General features: G+C 46.8%; 1 protein-coding gene across 4 annotated transcripts in view; it reads left to right on the forward strand.

Annotated features, from left to right (window-relative positions):
* The window catches only part of LOC134396144 (zinc finger protein with KRAB and SCAN domains 1-like), a 39,263-nt gene that overhangs the window by 19,127 nt on the left and 5,613 nt on the right, over window positions 1-14,523 (forward strand). The window contains exons 6-8 of one of the 4 annotated variants that reach the window (XM_063122527.1): window positions 4,181-4,297; window positions 6,903-7,019; window positions 13,216-13,332. In XM_063122527.1, coding sequence (XP_062978597.1) covers window positions 4,181-4,297; window positions 6,903-7,019; window positions 13,216-13,332 — 351 coding nt within the window. Of the gene's footprint in view, window positions 1-301; window positions 1,179-4,180; window positions 4,298-6,902; window positions 7,872-13,215; window positions 13,333-14,523 lie in introns of those variants that run through there. The other 3 variants (XM_063122528.1, XM_063122529.1, XM_063122530.1) reach the window with 3 other exon arrangements.

Consider the following 14,523-nt stretch of genomic DNA (forward strand, 5'->3'; position numbering starts at 1 on the left):
TGATATCACTTTTTGCCCCAAAACACACATTTGCTTGATTTAATTACATTGCGTATCTAATAACAGTTCAGGGGAATTTGGTGCAGGATTTTGGCTTTCATTGTTCATTCACGTCACCCTGATGTAAAGAGAAGGGTATCACATGGCAGAAATCTAGATTCAGGAAAGAAAGATGAGTTTTAGCAGCACCATCCTAATTCAGCTGGAGAAGGAGAGAGGGCAGCAAGAAAGAGTTGGAAGAGTCTAGAAAAGACGTGACAGAACCATAGACCAAAAAAAAAATCTCTCTCTGTCTCTTCAGGTCATGAGAAGAGAAGTCAGTTCAAGATGGAGACTTCCCAGGTGGGAGAGACTGAGGCATTAACAGAATTACCTCAGTGGAACATTCCGGTAACAACAGCCATTCATGAGCAAGGTTGTGAGTCCAATGTGGAGCAGGAAAAGAAATCAGTGAAGGAAGAGAATGAATCCGGGGAACTTTTAGAAGATCTTACAGCTGCCTGTAGTGAAACCTTGGCCCTGCACTCCCAGGAAGAAAAGCCCTTAGTTTCTAAACATAGTAGACGATACGCCTACAAATCGGGACTTGTTATGACACCTAACAGTGAGGATCACATTGAATGTCCAGTGTGGGTGGGAAATACTCAGCAAAAATTGTACCACCAGAGAATACGAAGAGGGGAGACACTTTTTGAATGCCCTGGGTGTGAGAACTGTTTCAGGGAGAGAGAGAAATGGATGCGACATCAGCAAATTCATACTGAAAAGAAATTATTCGAAGGCTCTGAGGGTAGTTTCCCTCAAAGAGACTGTTTATCAAGATGGACCCGTTCTGGAAAGAGACTCTGTGAATGTCCTCAGTGTGGGAAAGACTTCCCTAATAAAGCAGATTTAATTAGACATGTGAGAATCCATACTGGAGAGCGGCCATTTGAATGTTCTCAGTGTGGCCAGTTCTTCATTCAGAGAACTCATTTGGTGAGGCATCAGAGGATCCACACGGGAGAGAAACCACACGCGTGCCCTGAGTGCGGGAAAAGCTTCTCTCGGCGCGACAAGTTGATCAGGCACCAGAGAACCCATGAACGGGAGAGGTATTAGGAATGCCTCGAGTGTGGGAAATATTTTAGACAGAAAGGCAACCTGGTCAAGCATCAAACGAGCCATGTCAGACAGGTTGTACTGTATACAACCTGTCTATAGCCAACCTATAGAAAAAGTGAGATAGCAAATATTTTTGTGTTAGAACTGGTAGAGAAGCCTGCTTGTAGTCTGTGCTGAATAAACAGATATTCCATAAATGCTGAAAGTCTCCAGTGTGCGCTCATAAAAACGGAACTAATCTTTTTCGGCATGGCCCTTGAAGATCACTGCTCAGGTAAATCGGAAGCATATAACAATATTCGCTGGAAAGTTATTTCCCGTTGATGTCTGTGGGACTTACAGGGAATGTGGATAGGGAGGCATTCTTCTTCACACATTGCATAGTTAAAATTGTGGAACTCACTACCACAAGATGTAGTGGTGGCCACCAATTTGGATGGCTTCAAAAGGGGGTTGGATACATTCCTGGAGGAGAAGGCTGTCAATGGCTACTCTCCCACACTAGAGGCATTCCAGAGGCAGCTGGACAACTTTCTGTCAGGGATGCTTTAGGGTGGATTCCTGCATTGAGCAGGGGGTTGGACTCGATGGCCTTGTAGGCCCCTTCCAACTCTGCTATTCTGTGATTCTATGATTCTGTAGTCCTCATGGCTATGTTTCACCTCCAGTATCAGAGGCAGTAAGCCTGTATACACCAGGTGCTGAGGAACATAGGTGGGAGGGTACTGTTGCACCATGTCCTGCTTGTGGTTCCCTAGTCAGCTGGTTGGCCACTGTGTGAACCTAGTGCTGGACTAGATGGACTCTTGGTCTGATCTTATGATGCAAAGTAGATTAAAATACACATCAGCTAATTTTGCACTTCTCGCACACTTCATGGGAACTGGGGTCAATATCTTGCTGCACAGTTTTGGTTTTAATTCTTTTGCTCAGAATACTTTCAGCCCTGGATGAAAAGAAAAAGGAGTCATGTGACAATTATAATAGGGGCAGGAAAGAAATATGGGTTTTAGCAACAACAGTCTAGAAATGAGGCGTAGGAGACTAGAGATGTTCCACACTGGGTGTCTAACGTGGAATTGTCATGCTTTTTATGGGGCATCCTCATGATACTGTGATCCAATTATTGTCATCCTTTTATTTTTCCTGTGGGAGGGTGGTTCTGTCTTTTTTTAGAATACAAGAAGTCTGATTCCCCCCTTCCCCCAGAAGAGTGGAAGTCTAGCTCCATCTCGACAGGGGTAGACTTTTAATGCTGCTCTTCCATCCTTTTAAAGGGTCAATGTATTAATATGGTTCATGATGTCTTGGTCAAGCAGATGCCTCACAGTTCCACAAACACTCATCATAACTTTTGATGCAGGCAATATTTTGAGACTCCGTTTATTTTTAAATTTATTTTTACTCTATTAATTAGTGCTAAAATGCTTTTCCAGCTATGGGGGGGATCCAGGATCCATCTTGCATGAGTGGAAAGGATGTTCCGTGAGAGGAAGGGTTCTTTTCGCGAAAGTTCCTTCTGCCCAATTTGTGGGGTAGAGCCAAGTTCAGCCCCATCTTCCTGGGAGAGCAAGGTAAAGGAGGGGGGAATGAGGAGGGACGCGCTGACAGCAGCACCCATCCGGTGGCTTCTCCCTCCCCTCCTGTCACAACCCCCGGGTTCTCTCCTTTGTGTGGGGACAACGTGAAGGAGCATAAATGCGGGGATTTGAAGGCTTGCATCGCCAATGTGCCACCTTCAAGATGGGGACCAGGAATGCACGCACACATACACCCTGCTGCCAAAAAACCCCCATGAAGACTCCAGTGCAAGAGAACCCAATGTACTCTTCCCCTAACAAACCCTTCAGTGTTGCTTTATATCAAGCCTTTCCCTCAGGCCCAGAGCATCCTGGGAACTCCATTATTTTTTTTAGAGGGCGCTGAAATTTCTAATCTGGGGAAATCAAGAGGCGGGGCTGGGCAGAGGGGGTGGGCAGTGGGGCCATTTGGCATGGGCCTATGATTTTGAGGGGGCCTACTCCGAGTCCACCTAGGCAAAGTTGGTTGATTTTTCTGTTGTTGATGATGAATTTGCCCAAAGAAGAACACGTAAAGCATTTATGAATGTGAAGAAGTGATGTCTTATATATATCTTGAATAAAGTGCTTGCCATTACCTTTTTCTATAAATCGTTCTAGTTCATATGTATTTAGAACTGATTAAAAAATACTTAATGAGCAGTTTGAAATGGGGCCTACATTTCATATCTGGCCCAGGCCAATCTACCAGCTTTGACCTGCCCTGATCAGAGGTCTGCGGTTAACTCCCAAAATAAACCTTCCCAGGGTGTAAATCCAAGGTCTGCCTTTGCCCCTTGAGTACAGACACCATGGTGTGAGTTGTTCTAAACTAGTAAACAGAAACTAGCATGTCTGGTCTTCAGTCTTTTATATATCTTTTTAACCCTCCATGATGCAAAGTAAGTGAAAATATGCACGTTGGCTTGCTTGATGCATTTTTGCACATCACACACAATTTGGGGGAACTTGGGTCAATTCCTGGCTGCAAAATGTTGCCTTCCATTATTTTGCTCAGGATGTACACAGCTCTGAATTATTATTATTATTATTATTATTATTATTAATTTATTTATTTATTTATATAGCACCATCAATGTACATGGTGCTGTACAGAGTAAAACAGTAAATAGCAAGACCCTGCCGCATAGGCTTACAATCTAATAAAATCATAGTAAAACAATAAGGAGGGCAAGAGAATGCCAACAGGTACAGGGTAGGGTAAGCAGGCACAGGGTAGGGTAAAACTAACAGTAGAAAGTAACAGTAGAAGTCTGCACAACATCAAGTTTTAAAAGCTTTAGGAAAAAGAAAAGTTTTTAGTTGAGCTTTAAAAGCTGCGGAGTGTCATGTGGCAATTGCCACAGAGGGAGGAAAGAAAGATGGTTTTTTTGGAGCAACATCGTAACTCAGCTGAAGAAGGAGCGAAGGCTGGTGAGAAACAGGTTGTGAGAGTCTAGAAAAGAGGTGACCAAAAACCTGGACAAAAATTCCCCTCTCTTTCTTTCCCTTTTTAGGTAATGTGAAGAGAAGTCAGATCAAGATGGAGACCTCCAAAGTGGGAGAAAATGGGGCACTAGCAGAATTATCCCAATGGAACATTCCAGTGACAGCAGCTATTCATGAGCAAAGATGTGAGTCCAATGTGAAACGGGCAGAAATTGGTGGAGGGAAAGAATAAAAGATGCAGACAAGCTGGAGCATGTTCAGAGGAGGGCAATGAGGATGATCAGGGATCTGGAAACAAAGCCCTCTGAGGAGAGACTGAAAGAACTGGGCATGTTTAGCCTGGAGAAGAGAAGATTGAGGGGAGACATGATAGCACTCTTCAAATACTTAAAAGGTTGTCACACAGAGGAGGGCCAGGATCTTGTCTCGATTTATTTATTTATTTATTTATTTCATTTATTACATTTTTATACTGCCCAATAGCCGAAGCCGAAGTGCATTTTTATACTGCCCAATAGCCGAAGCCGAAGTTCCATGCCGAAGGACATGGAATAACGGGCTCAAGTTAAAGGAAGCCAGATTCCAGCTGGACATCAGGAAAAACTTCCTGACTGTTAGAGCAGTACGACAATGGAATCAGTTACTTAGGGAGGTTGTGGGTTCTCCCACACTAGAGGCCTTCAAGAGGCAGCTGGACAAGCATCTGTCAGGGATGCTTTAGTGTGGATTCCTGCATTGAGCAGGGGGTTGGACTCGATGGCCTTGTAGGCCCCTTCCAACTCTGCTATTCTATGATTCTATGTTTAGCCTGGAGAAGAGGAGATTGAGGGGAGGCATGATAGCACTCTTCAAATACTTAAAAGGTTGTCATGTAGACAATCCCTTGGACTAAGAGCTTTCAGCTAAACTCACTGGAATGTGGCTCCCAATTCTGCGAAATCTAATTTGCCCATATCCCTCAAGCTTAAAGAAGTTCTGGGCCCAAGCCATAAAGACTTTCCTCTTAAGTATTGGGGGTAGAGGAGGATATACTGTCATTATAAATACATGGGAGAGAAGCCATGTTTACATCTGGCTTGGGGAAGGGGATTTCAGCAACTCCACCCAAGAATTTATATAAGACGGAACAAACACAAAAATACTCGGCAGATGTGAAAAGGTTCTTCGAAAGGCACCTATTGACCAGAAAGCAGGGAATTCGCAAAAGATAGGAAAAGAATGGATGTATTGGAAGTGGGAAAAGCTTCCGTTGGAATAATATATTCATCAGCCATAAGAGTATTCATTCAAATAATTGGCAGAGTTTATAATCTCCGTTTTCAGCAACTGCTCTTCCTCATAAATCCAAATTTGACAACGTTTCTAACGCTTGCTGAGCTCCTTGATGATTGAGCATGTAAAATTCTACACACTGCAGTTATCAGGTGTTACCATCTTAAGAGGAAGCAAGCTGCCTTAGACACCAGGTGAAACTTACTTACAAATAAACATTTGAGATTAGCACACAGTAAGCTCATTGTTACGAACAGTGCTGTGACCCAAGGCACGCTGGGTAGTCATGGGATCTCAGAGACAGGGAAGAAGAGTTTTAGCCGCAATATCCGGACACAAGTTCTGCTCACAGCCACAAATGTAAAGGGGAGTCAGCCCTACATGGTTTGGGTCCAGGTTACCTGCGGGATCGCCTTCTCCCGTACAATCCGCCCCGCACACTCAGGTCCTTTGGGAAGAATTTCCTTCAGCCAACCAAAACTAGGCTGACAGGGATTACCCACAGGACCTTCTCTTCTGCTGCTCCCAGACTGTGGAATGGCCTGCTGGAGGAGATTCGTCAACTTAGCAGTCTTTTAGCATTTAAAAAAGCAATAAAGACTGATCTATTCCAGCAGGCCTATTCCAGTGGAATTTTAGGATGTTTTAAGGATGTTTTAATCAAGTATGCTATGTTTTTAATCAGTTTTTAATGTGTTTTATATTCACTGTTGTTCCTCGCCACAATCCAAGTGGAGAGGCGGGGGAAGAAATAAATTATTATTATTATTTATTACGTGATCATGGAGATGGGAAAGGAGGATGAGTTTTCACCAGCAATATCCTGTCTTGGCTAGAGAATGAGGAGACAGGAGGGAAGGCCAGCGAGGGAAGTATAGCTTCCAAATCACGTGAGGTACTGGTTCCTCTCTATTCGGCCCTGGTTAGGCCTCATCTAGAGTATTGCGTCCAGTTCTGGGCTCCACAATTCAAGAAGGACGCAGACAAGCTGGAGCGTGTTCAGAGGAGGGCAACCAGGATGATCAGAGGTCTGGAAACAAAGCCCTATGAAGAGAGACTGAAAGAACTGGGCATGTTTAGCCTGGAGAAGAGAAGATTGAGGGGAGACATGATAGCACTCTTCAAATACTTAAAAGGTTGTCACACAGAGGAGGGCCAGGATCTCTTCTCGATCCTCCCAGAGTGCAGGACACGGAATAACGGGCTCAAGTTAAAGGAAGCCAGATTCCAGCTGTACATCAGGAAAAACTTCCTGACAGTTAGAGCAGTACGACAATGGAATTAGTTACCTAGGGAGGTTGTGGGCTCTCCCACACTAGAGTCATTCCAGAGGCAGCTGGACAACCATCTGTCAGGGATGCTTTGGGTGGATTCCTGCATTGAGGAGGGGGTTGGACTCGATGGCCTTGTAGGCCCCTTCCAACTCTGCTATTCTATGATTCTATAAAAGAGGCTGTAGGAGTTTAGAAAAGAGGTGACCAGAACATGCCCAAACATTTCCTCTCTGTGTCCTTCCAGGTGATGAGAAGAGAAGTCGGATCAAGATGGAGGCCGCCCGGGAAGGACAGGTTGGGAGATTAGCAGAATTATCCGAATGGAACATTCCGGTGACAGCAGCAATTCCTGAGCAAAGATGTGAGTCTCAAGGGAAGAAGCTAGTGGTGGGAGAGAAAGAATCCAGGGAATTTTTAGAAGGTCTTACAGCTGCCTGTAGCGAAACTTCCACCCTGCACGCTAGGGCAGAAAAGACCTTGGTCTCCAAATATGCTAGGAAGTACCACTACAACATAGGACTCTTAATGAAATATGCTGGAGAGGACCACTCTGAATGTCCGATGTGGGGGGGAAGTGTCGAGAAAAAGCCAAACAATCACAGAAACCAGACAGGGGAGAAGCCTTTCGAATGCCCTGGGTGTGGGAGATGCTTCAGGCAGAGAGAAAATCTGATGCGACATCAGAGAATGCATACCGGAGAGAAGTCGTACGATCGCTCAGAAGGTGGGAAAACTTTCCATCCAAGAGAGAACTTGCTGAGATGCACCCGTGCTGGAAAGAGACTCTATGAATGTCCTGCATGTGGGAAAGACTTCCCTACTAGAGGAACGTTAATTAGACATGTGAGAATCCACACCGGAGAGCGGCCATTTGAATGTTCTCAGTGCGGCCAGTTCTTTAGTCAGAGAGCTCATTTGATGAGGCATCAGAGGATCCACACAGGAGAGAAACCGCATACGTGCCCTGAGTGTGAGAGAAGCTTCTCTCGGAGTGATGAGTTGATCAGGCACCAGAGAATTCATGGCCGGGAGAAATATTATGTATGCCCTGAGTGTGGGAAAAGCTTTAGTCACAAGGGTACCCTAGCAAACCATCAGAAGACCCATGTAGGACATTAACAACTTTCATTGTGTTAGGAACTCATTGGCAGGGTTGTTGTGGTCTGTGTTAAAAGGAATATTGACATTCTGCATTAAAATAATCCAAATTTGTCACCAACCAGAGTTCTGTCTCCGCAGCCCATGTATCTTATATATATTAAGCAGACATACATGTTCTTCTTTGTGGTCTCTGTTACCTAGGGAGGTTGTGGGCTCTCCCACACTAGAGGCCTTCAAGAGGCAGCTGGACAACCATCTGTCAGGGATGCTTTAGGGTGGATTCCTGCATTGAGCAGGGGGTTGGACTCGATGGCCTTGTAGGCCGCTTCCAACTCTGCTATTCTATGATTCTACGATTCAGACACCTGGGCTCTGTGCCTTCCAAAGCTGAGGTGTTTTGGGCGGGAACCCCTCCCCCACTGTGTACTGCGCATGCCTGAAAGGGTTCCCGCCTATTCCCCTCAGTTTTCTTTCGTCTGCCATCGTAGCAACCTGCATTTTTTCTCCTGTCTTGCATCATGTACTCTGCCATTTTTAAGATTTTGTGTGGCTTGCAGCACACACCTAAGCATATCTACCCAGACTTAAGCCCCGCTGAGTTCAATGGGGCTTTCTCCCAGGTATGTGGTTGTAGGATTGCAGTCGTGGTCCGGTTTTGCATTGTAGCTCAACCTTAGCCCTTTCCACTGGTTTTGCCCACGCTTTTTTCAAGCTTGTACTTACAAGGGCTAAAAAACCCACAACACCTTTTCTTTCTTCTCTTAAATGATAATGTAGGATCTCAGGAAGTCAAATTATGCTCCCCAAACCACATCCGATGGTCTTTCCATACTCCAATGGAAATCTCAGCACGCAGGCCGCCCTGCAAAATAGGCCGTGGTCCTCAGCATTTGGTTAAGAATTTGTTTGTCTTGATAACTTTGGGCAACTAATGTGTGGTTGGAACTTGACCAGGGGGCTTCCTATATGGTGCCGTGTTGTCGCTGCCTTAAGCAAAACCCCACACTTTCTCTGCAGCAGGGTGTGGCAGCTAATCCCAATGCAGAGGGATGGCGTGGGGTTTCCGGCAAGCCCTCTACCTGGGCTTCTGGCGACCAGTCAGAGGTTGCCTTCTGCCCAGGAACGCCTCCGCATCGACGCTGGAGCGAGGATAGGCGGTGGAAGAGCCATGTTCACCTTACTCCAGCCTAAAAAGTCGGGGTAAATCCCCGACTTTTTAAATCCAGAGCTTCCCAGGAAAGCCCTGCGGTGGCTTCGAGGTGTCTGCTGCGTTGTATAACCGACGCAGCGCCACCATGCACCCACCGCAGGGCTTTCAGGGCATATAGACAGTCTGCAGAGGGCACTAATCAGCTTTCGTGAAGCTGATTGGTGGGAGATCCAGGACAAATAAAAGGAAGGACTTCTTCACACACCGCATGGTTAAATTATGGAACTCACTACCACAAGATGTAGTGATGGCCACCAATCTGGATGGCTTTAAAAGGGGGTTGGATAAATTCCTGGAGGCAAAGGCTATCAGTGGCTACTAGCCCTGATGGTTGTGTGCTATCTCCAGTATTCGAGGCAGTAAGCCTGTGTGCACCAGTTGCTGGGGAACATGGGTGAGAGGGTGCTGTTGTACCATGTCCTGCTTGTTGGTCCCTGGCCAATGGCTGCTTGGCCACTGTGTGAACAGAGTGCTGGACTAGATGGACCCTTGGTCTGATTCAGCAGGGCTCTTCCGACGTTCTTATGTTCTTAATGTTGTTTGATGGCTGAAAATCTCTTTTCTTTTGCCATTTGAAGGTGGACAAAGAGAGTGATGCTGCAAATCTTACATAAACTTACGTACATGGGAGCACGTGGAGCTTTGATTTCTTGGTAGGCAGGTATAGGATTGCACTGGGTGGCTTTTTAGCTGAAGTTGGCTAAACCTGGTGCATCGTTGGGGCACAGTTGTTCTCTTTGGGACTCTGATGCAGGCTAAGCAGTTGTGCTACCTGTCTTTAGGGGCCTCCTTGCTTCCACCAGCTGTGGCTTGTACATTTCTTAATAAAACTGGTATTACGCAAGACACCCTCCATGCCCTCTCTGATAACAAAGAGAATCAAGCCCTGCAGCGCTGCCCCTGATCTCAGCGTTGCAGGGAAGCGGAAGGGGCGGAACGACTGGGAATCACTTGCCGTTGAACTCCCCGGGACTCACTTATGAGTCACGGTGACCGCGAAACAAAATATAAATCATCCCCGCCTTCACCTTACCCTAGGAACCGATCGCAGAGGAACAGCAAGCCGCCTTATTTTTATCTGGAGATGTTGGGAATTCAGCCTGGGAACTTCTGCCTGTTGAGCACGTACTCTGTGATTCACTGAGCTCAGAGCCTTGATCCGTAAGGCTACAGTCCTACTGAACACAGTGGAACCCTAAAACACACTTAAGGGTTGTGCTGAAAGAAGGGAGAAAGTCACTGCTACGCATTGGAGGGACCCCGGGGCGAAACAAATCACGCAGGCAGGTTTAGGCTGCTCAGCTGAGCGCCTGCAGGCCAGCTCCAGTCACATGTGCCCAGAGGCACTCTGGGAAATGAAGGTGGCCATGGACAGAGCTGCAGGCACTTCCATTGAACAGTATATGCCTGCCATCATGGAAATTGCTGCTGCTTTGTTGTGTAAAGGATATTGTCACCGGCTTGTGGCAGTTGTTTGAGAAGGAGGGCTGGGGTGAGGGGAGCAGTCTTCTGCCCTGAGGCCCGGGGCTAATGGCACCGCTGCCAACTGGGTAGGCGGGAAGGGAAGATGGCCAGTAAATAACGGTTTGACAAACTTCAGAGAATCCGTAAAGGAGAGAAAATATATGGACTTCTGGACGCTCAGGGCGCTGTGGTAGACCGAGCGATGCCGTTGGTCCATCCAGCTCAACGGTGTCTACAATGACCGGTCGGAGGACTCCCAGGATTTCAGACTGGAGTCTTTCACAGCCCCTACCTGGATATGGCAGTTTTTGAACCTTTATTTATTGTTGCATTTCTAGCCCGCCTTTTTTCCTCCAAGAAACTCAAGGTGGCGTACATAATCCTCCTCCTATTTTATCCTCACAACAACAACCCTGTGCGGTAGGTTGGGCTGAGAAAGTCTGTGACTGGCCCAGAGTCACCAGTGGGTTTCCATGGCCGAGTGGGGACTGGAACCCAGATCTCCCGACTCCCAGTCCAACACTCTCTAATCGTTACACCACACTGTCTCTTTTTGCTGGCAAAGCTGATGCTGTAGGCCCGTCCTCTAAGCTAGAGGCCTAAGCTTGCACATTTGGCAGAGTTGTGGAGGTTTTTAAAGTCTGTATGTTCAGAGCCTTGTTATTCCAAACCACCCCCACCCCCACCTCATGCACAGACAACTGGGATGCCAGGTGTGACCAATGGCCAGTCAGCAATGCTGGCTTCTTTCCAGCACCATCTTTATTTGGGTTCAAAAGAGTGTTTTTGTGTTTTGCAGCTCAGCCCCCCACTGCTGCCTTGTCCTTAATCGGTGGAGGCTGGTTAGGATGACCGGGCTTGTATTGTATTGAAAAGGGGACTTCAGCAGGTGTCATTTGTATGCATGCAGCACCTGGTGAAATTCCCTCTTCATCACAACAGTTAAAGCTGCAGGAGCCCTGTCCTCCCTTGTATCTGGTCACTCTAGGGCTGATTGCTCCGATTTCAGTGGGGCTTTGAATCCATTCTGGGTTTTAGAACTCTAAGGGGGCTATCCAAGATACTGAACTTACTTTGGGAGTAGAGTTCTCGCTGGTTCTGACTGGAACCCAGAATGGAATCACAGCCCCACTGAAATCGGAGCCACCAGCCTCCAACATCCCTAATACTGAGATCTGCAACGTGGTGCTCTTGGTCGCCAATGTGCCCGCGGATATTTCTCTTGACCCTCACCAGTCTCCTTGCCCCTCCTGGATTTTTGTTCTGGTTTTTAATTAAAAATTTTAAATTATGTTTTAACCACTGCTGCAAACCAAAGTTCTTCTCTCCAGCACCATCTTTATTTGGGTTCAAAAGATTGTTTTTGTGTTTTGGAGCTCAGCCCCCCCACCGCTGCCTTGTTCTTAGATTAAGAACATAAGCGCCATGCTGGATCAGACCAAGGGTCCGTCTAGTCCAGCGCTCTGTTCACACAGTGGCCCACCAGCTGTCGACCAGGGACCCACAAGCAGGACACGGTGCAACAGCACCCTCCCACCCATGTTCCGCAGCAACTGGGGCACACAGGCTTACTGCCTCTGATACTGGAGGTAGCACGTAGCCACTTGGACTAGTAGCTGTTGATAGCCGTCGCCAGGAATTTATCCAACCCCCTTTTAACGCCATCCAAATTGGTGGTCATCGCTACATCTTGTGGTAGTGAATTCCATAGTTTAACTCAGCATTGTGAGAAGAAGTTCTTCCTTTTATTTGTCCAGAATCTCCCACCAATCAGCTTCATGAGATGACCCCTTTGGGTTCTAGTATTTTGAGAGAGGGAGAAAAATGTCTCCCTATTCACATTCTCCACACCAGGCATAATTTTGTACACCTCTATCATGTCTCCCCTTAGCCGCCTTTTTTCCAAACTAAACAATCCCAGTTGTTGTAACCTTCCCTCATAGGGGAGAGAGGAAAGGAGTGGATTGAGGGGAGATTCTCGGGCAACTTAGTTTTCTTTGAGTCCCAACAGTCTGCGTTCTGGGAAACGAGTATTTTCTGACCTGCTGTGCCCACCATGGCAGCCATTTTGTGACAGCACCCACAACAATCTCTCCTCATTCCAGATCTGCCCATTGACTCCAAAACCATGAGGAACCCCTGCCATAATGCAGTAGTGTTATGGAGTTTGATACGCAAATTTAGTGGGCCTGTTCAGACAACACGCGAAGCCGCAGTTAGGCCGCTAATCCTTTTGCAGCAAATGATTTGTGAGTGTGTTTAGACCATGGCTATGTAGCGACCGTGTTTAGAAATGGTTTATACAACACGCTAAGCCATAATGTTTAGCTCAAAGAGCTTAACCACTGTGGCTTTGTGTGTTTTCTGAACAGGGTCAATATCTGTTTTTTTAAACCAAGGGCAATAGTAAATCTAGTTCATGCTAAAGAGAAAGAAAAGACAAATTTGTCCAGTTTTCTCAGAACTCCTCCATGGAGCCCCTGTTTGCCTCAGAGGCCCAGCAGCTGCCCGTCCGGAGCCAATGATGACATTCCAGGTCTTAATTCCTTTAACTCCCCCTTCCACACGATTAGCAGAAGTAGGTAGAGTTATCTAAAGCGGCCACCTTCCCCTCGATTTACCAGGACTAAAATTTACCAGGGACTAAAAGAAGATTAGTGTAGGAGATATATCCTGAGTCAGCTGAAGAGGGAGGGAGGGAAAGCCGAGAACCAGGAAGTGGCAGTAATTTAGACAAGAGATGATCAGAGCATGGACAAAATTCCTCTCTCTGTCTCTTCAGGTGACAGGAATAGAAGTCAGATCGAGATGGGAAGCTCTCAGGCGGGCGAAATGGGGACATTAGCAGAATTATCTCAGTGGAACGTTCCGGTGGCGGCGGCAATTCATGAGCAAAGATGTGAGTCCAATGTGGAAAGGGGGAAGAAGACAGTGGAGAGAGAAAATGGATCCCAACAGCTCTTAGTGGGTCTCAGAGCTTCTGTGACTGGCACATCCCCAGTGCAGTCCAGAGCAAAAAAGCCTGTAGTCTCCAAATACGGTAGAAGGTCAGGACTTGTTATGAAACATGATGCCCAAGATGACCGATATAAACATCTCACCTCAGAAGGAAACGTGCAGCAAAAGCCGCACATTGATAAACACCGGAAAACCCAAGCAGGAGAGAAATCCTATGAATGTCCCGACTGTGGGAAACGCTTCCCCTTGCAAGCTAATTTGATGAGTCATCAGAGCAGCCACACCGGAAAGGATCTTTGCAAATGCCCTGAGTGTGGAAAAAGCTTCACTACTAAAGCAGATGTGACAAGGCATCTGCGGATCCATACTGGTGAGAAACCCTACAAATGCTCTCAGTGTGGGAAAAGCTTCATACAGCGACAACACTTGACTGTTCATCAGAGAACCCACACAGGAGAGAGACCGTTCCAATGCCGGGAATGTGGGAAACACTTCTCTCGGAGTGATAAAGTGATCAGACATCAGAGAACTCACAGAAGACAAAGTCCTTATGAATGTCCCGAACGCAGGAAGAGTTCCATTCAGAAAAATGCGCTGACTAGCAGGGCCAGCCCAAGACATTTTGCTGCCTGAGGTGAAGGAGAAGATGGCACCTCCTCCCATTCCATGTAAGGAAGTTGAGCAGACTGGCAGCTATATCTTCCACACTGGTGATGGGCCAGCAGCCTCCACTGAGCCCGAGGGCAACAGGATAGCTTAAGAGGCTCAACACAGACTGCACACACACACAGCTTGGGCCTCCAACATCTCACGGCTGCTACCCACCCTCCAGTAACGGCCGCTTGAGGTGGCTGCCTCATTCTGCCTAATGGTAGGGCCAGCCCCACCAGTTTGAATTGGAACATCCATGAATGACATTGACACTGCTTCTACTCTCCCAGTCAGGAATTAATCTTTGGTCACGCCTTTTTGAGAAGTGGGCGAGGAGTGTTGGGCCGTCAGCTAAACTCCCTCACACACCTCCTAAAACGGCCCAATGTCAACAGTTTCTGGTGCTCTGTATTAGGGTAACAATATGAAAAGGAGGGCAGGGCTCCTGTATCTTTAACAGTTGCATAGAAAAGGGAATTTC

Source organism: Elgaria multicarinata, chromosome 3 (genome assembly GCF_023053635.1).
Source record: "Elgaria multicarinata webbii isolate HBS135686 ecotype San Diego chromosome 3, rElgMul1.1.pri, whole genome shotgun sequence".
Taxonomy (NCBI): domain Eukaryota; kingdom Metazoa; phylum Chordata; class Lepidosauria; order Squamata; family Anguidae; genus Elgaria; species Elgaria multicarinata.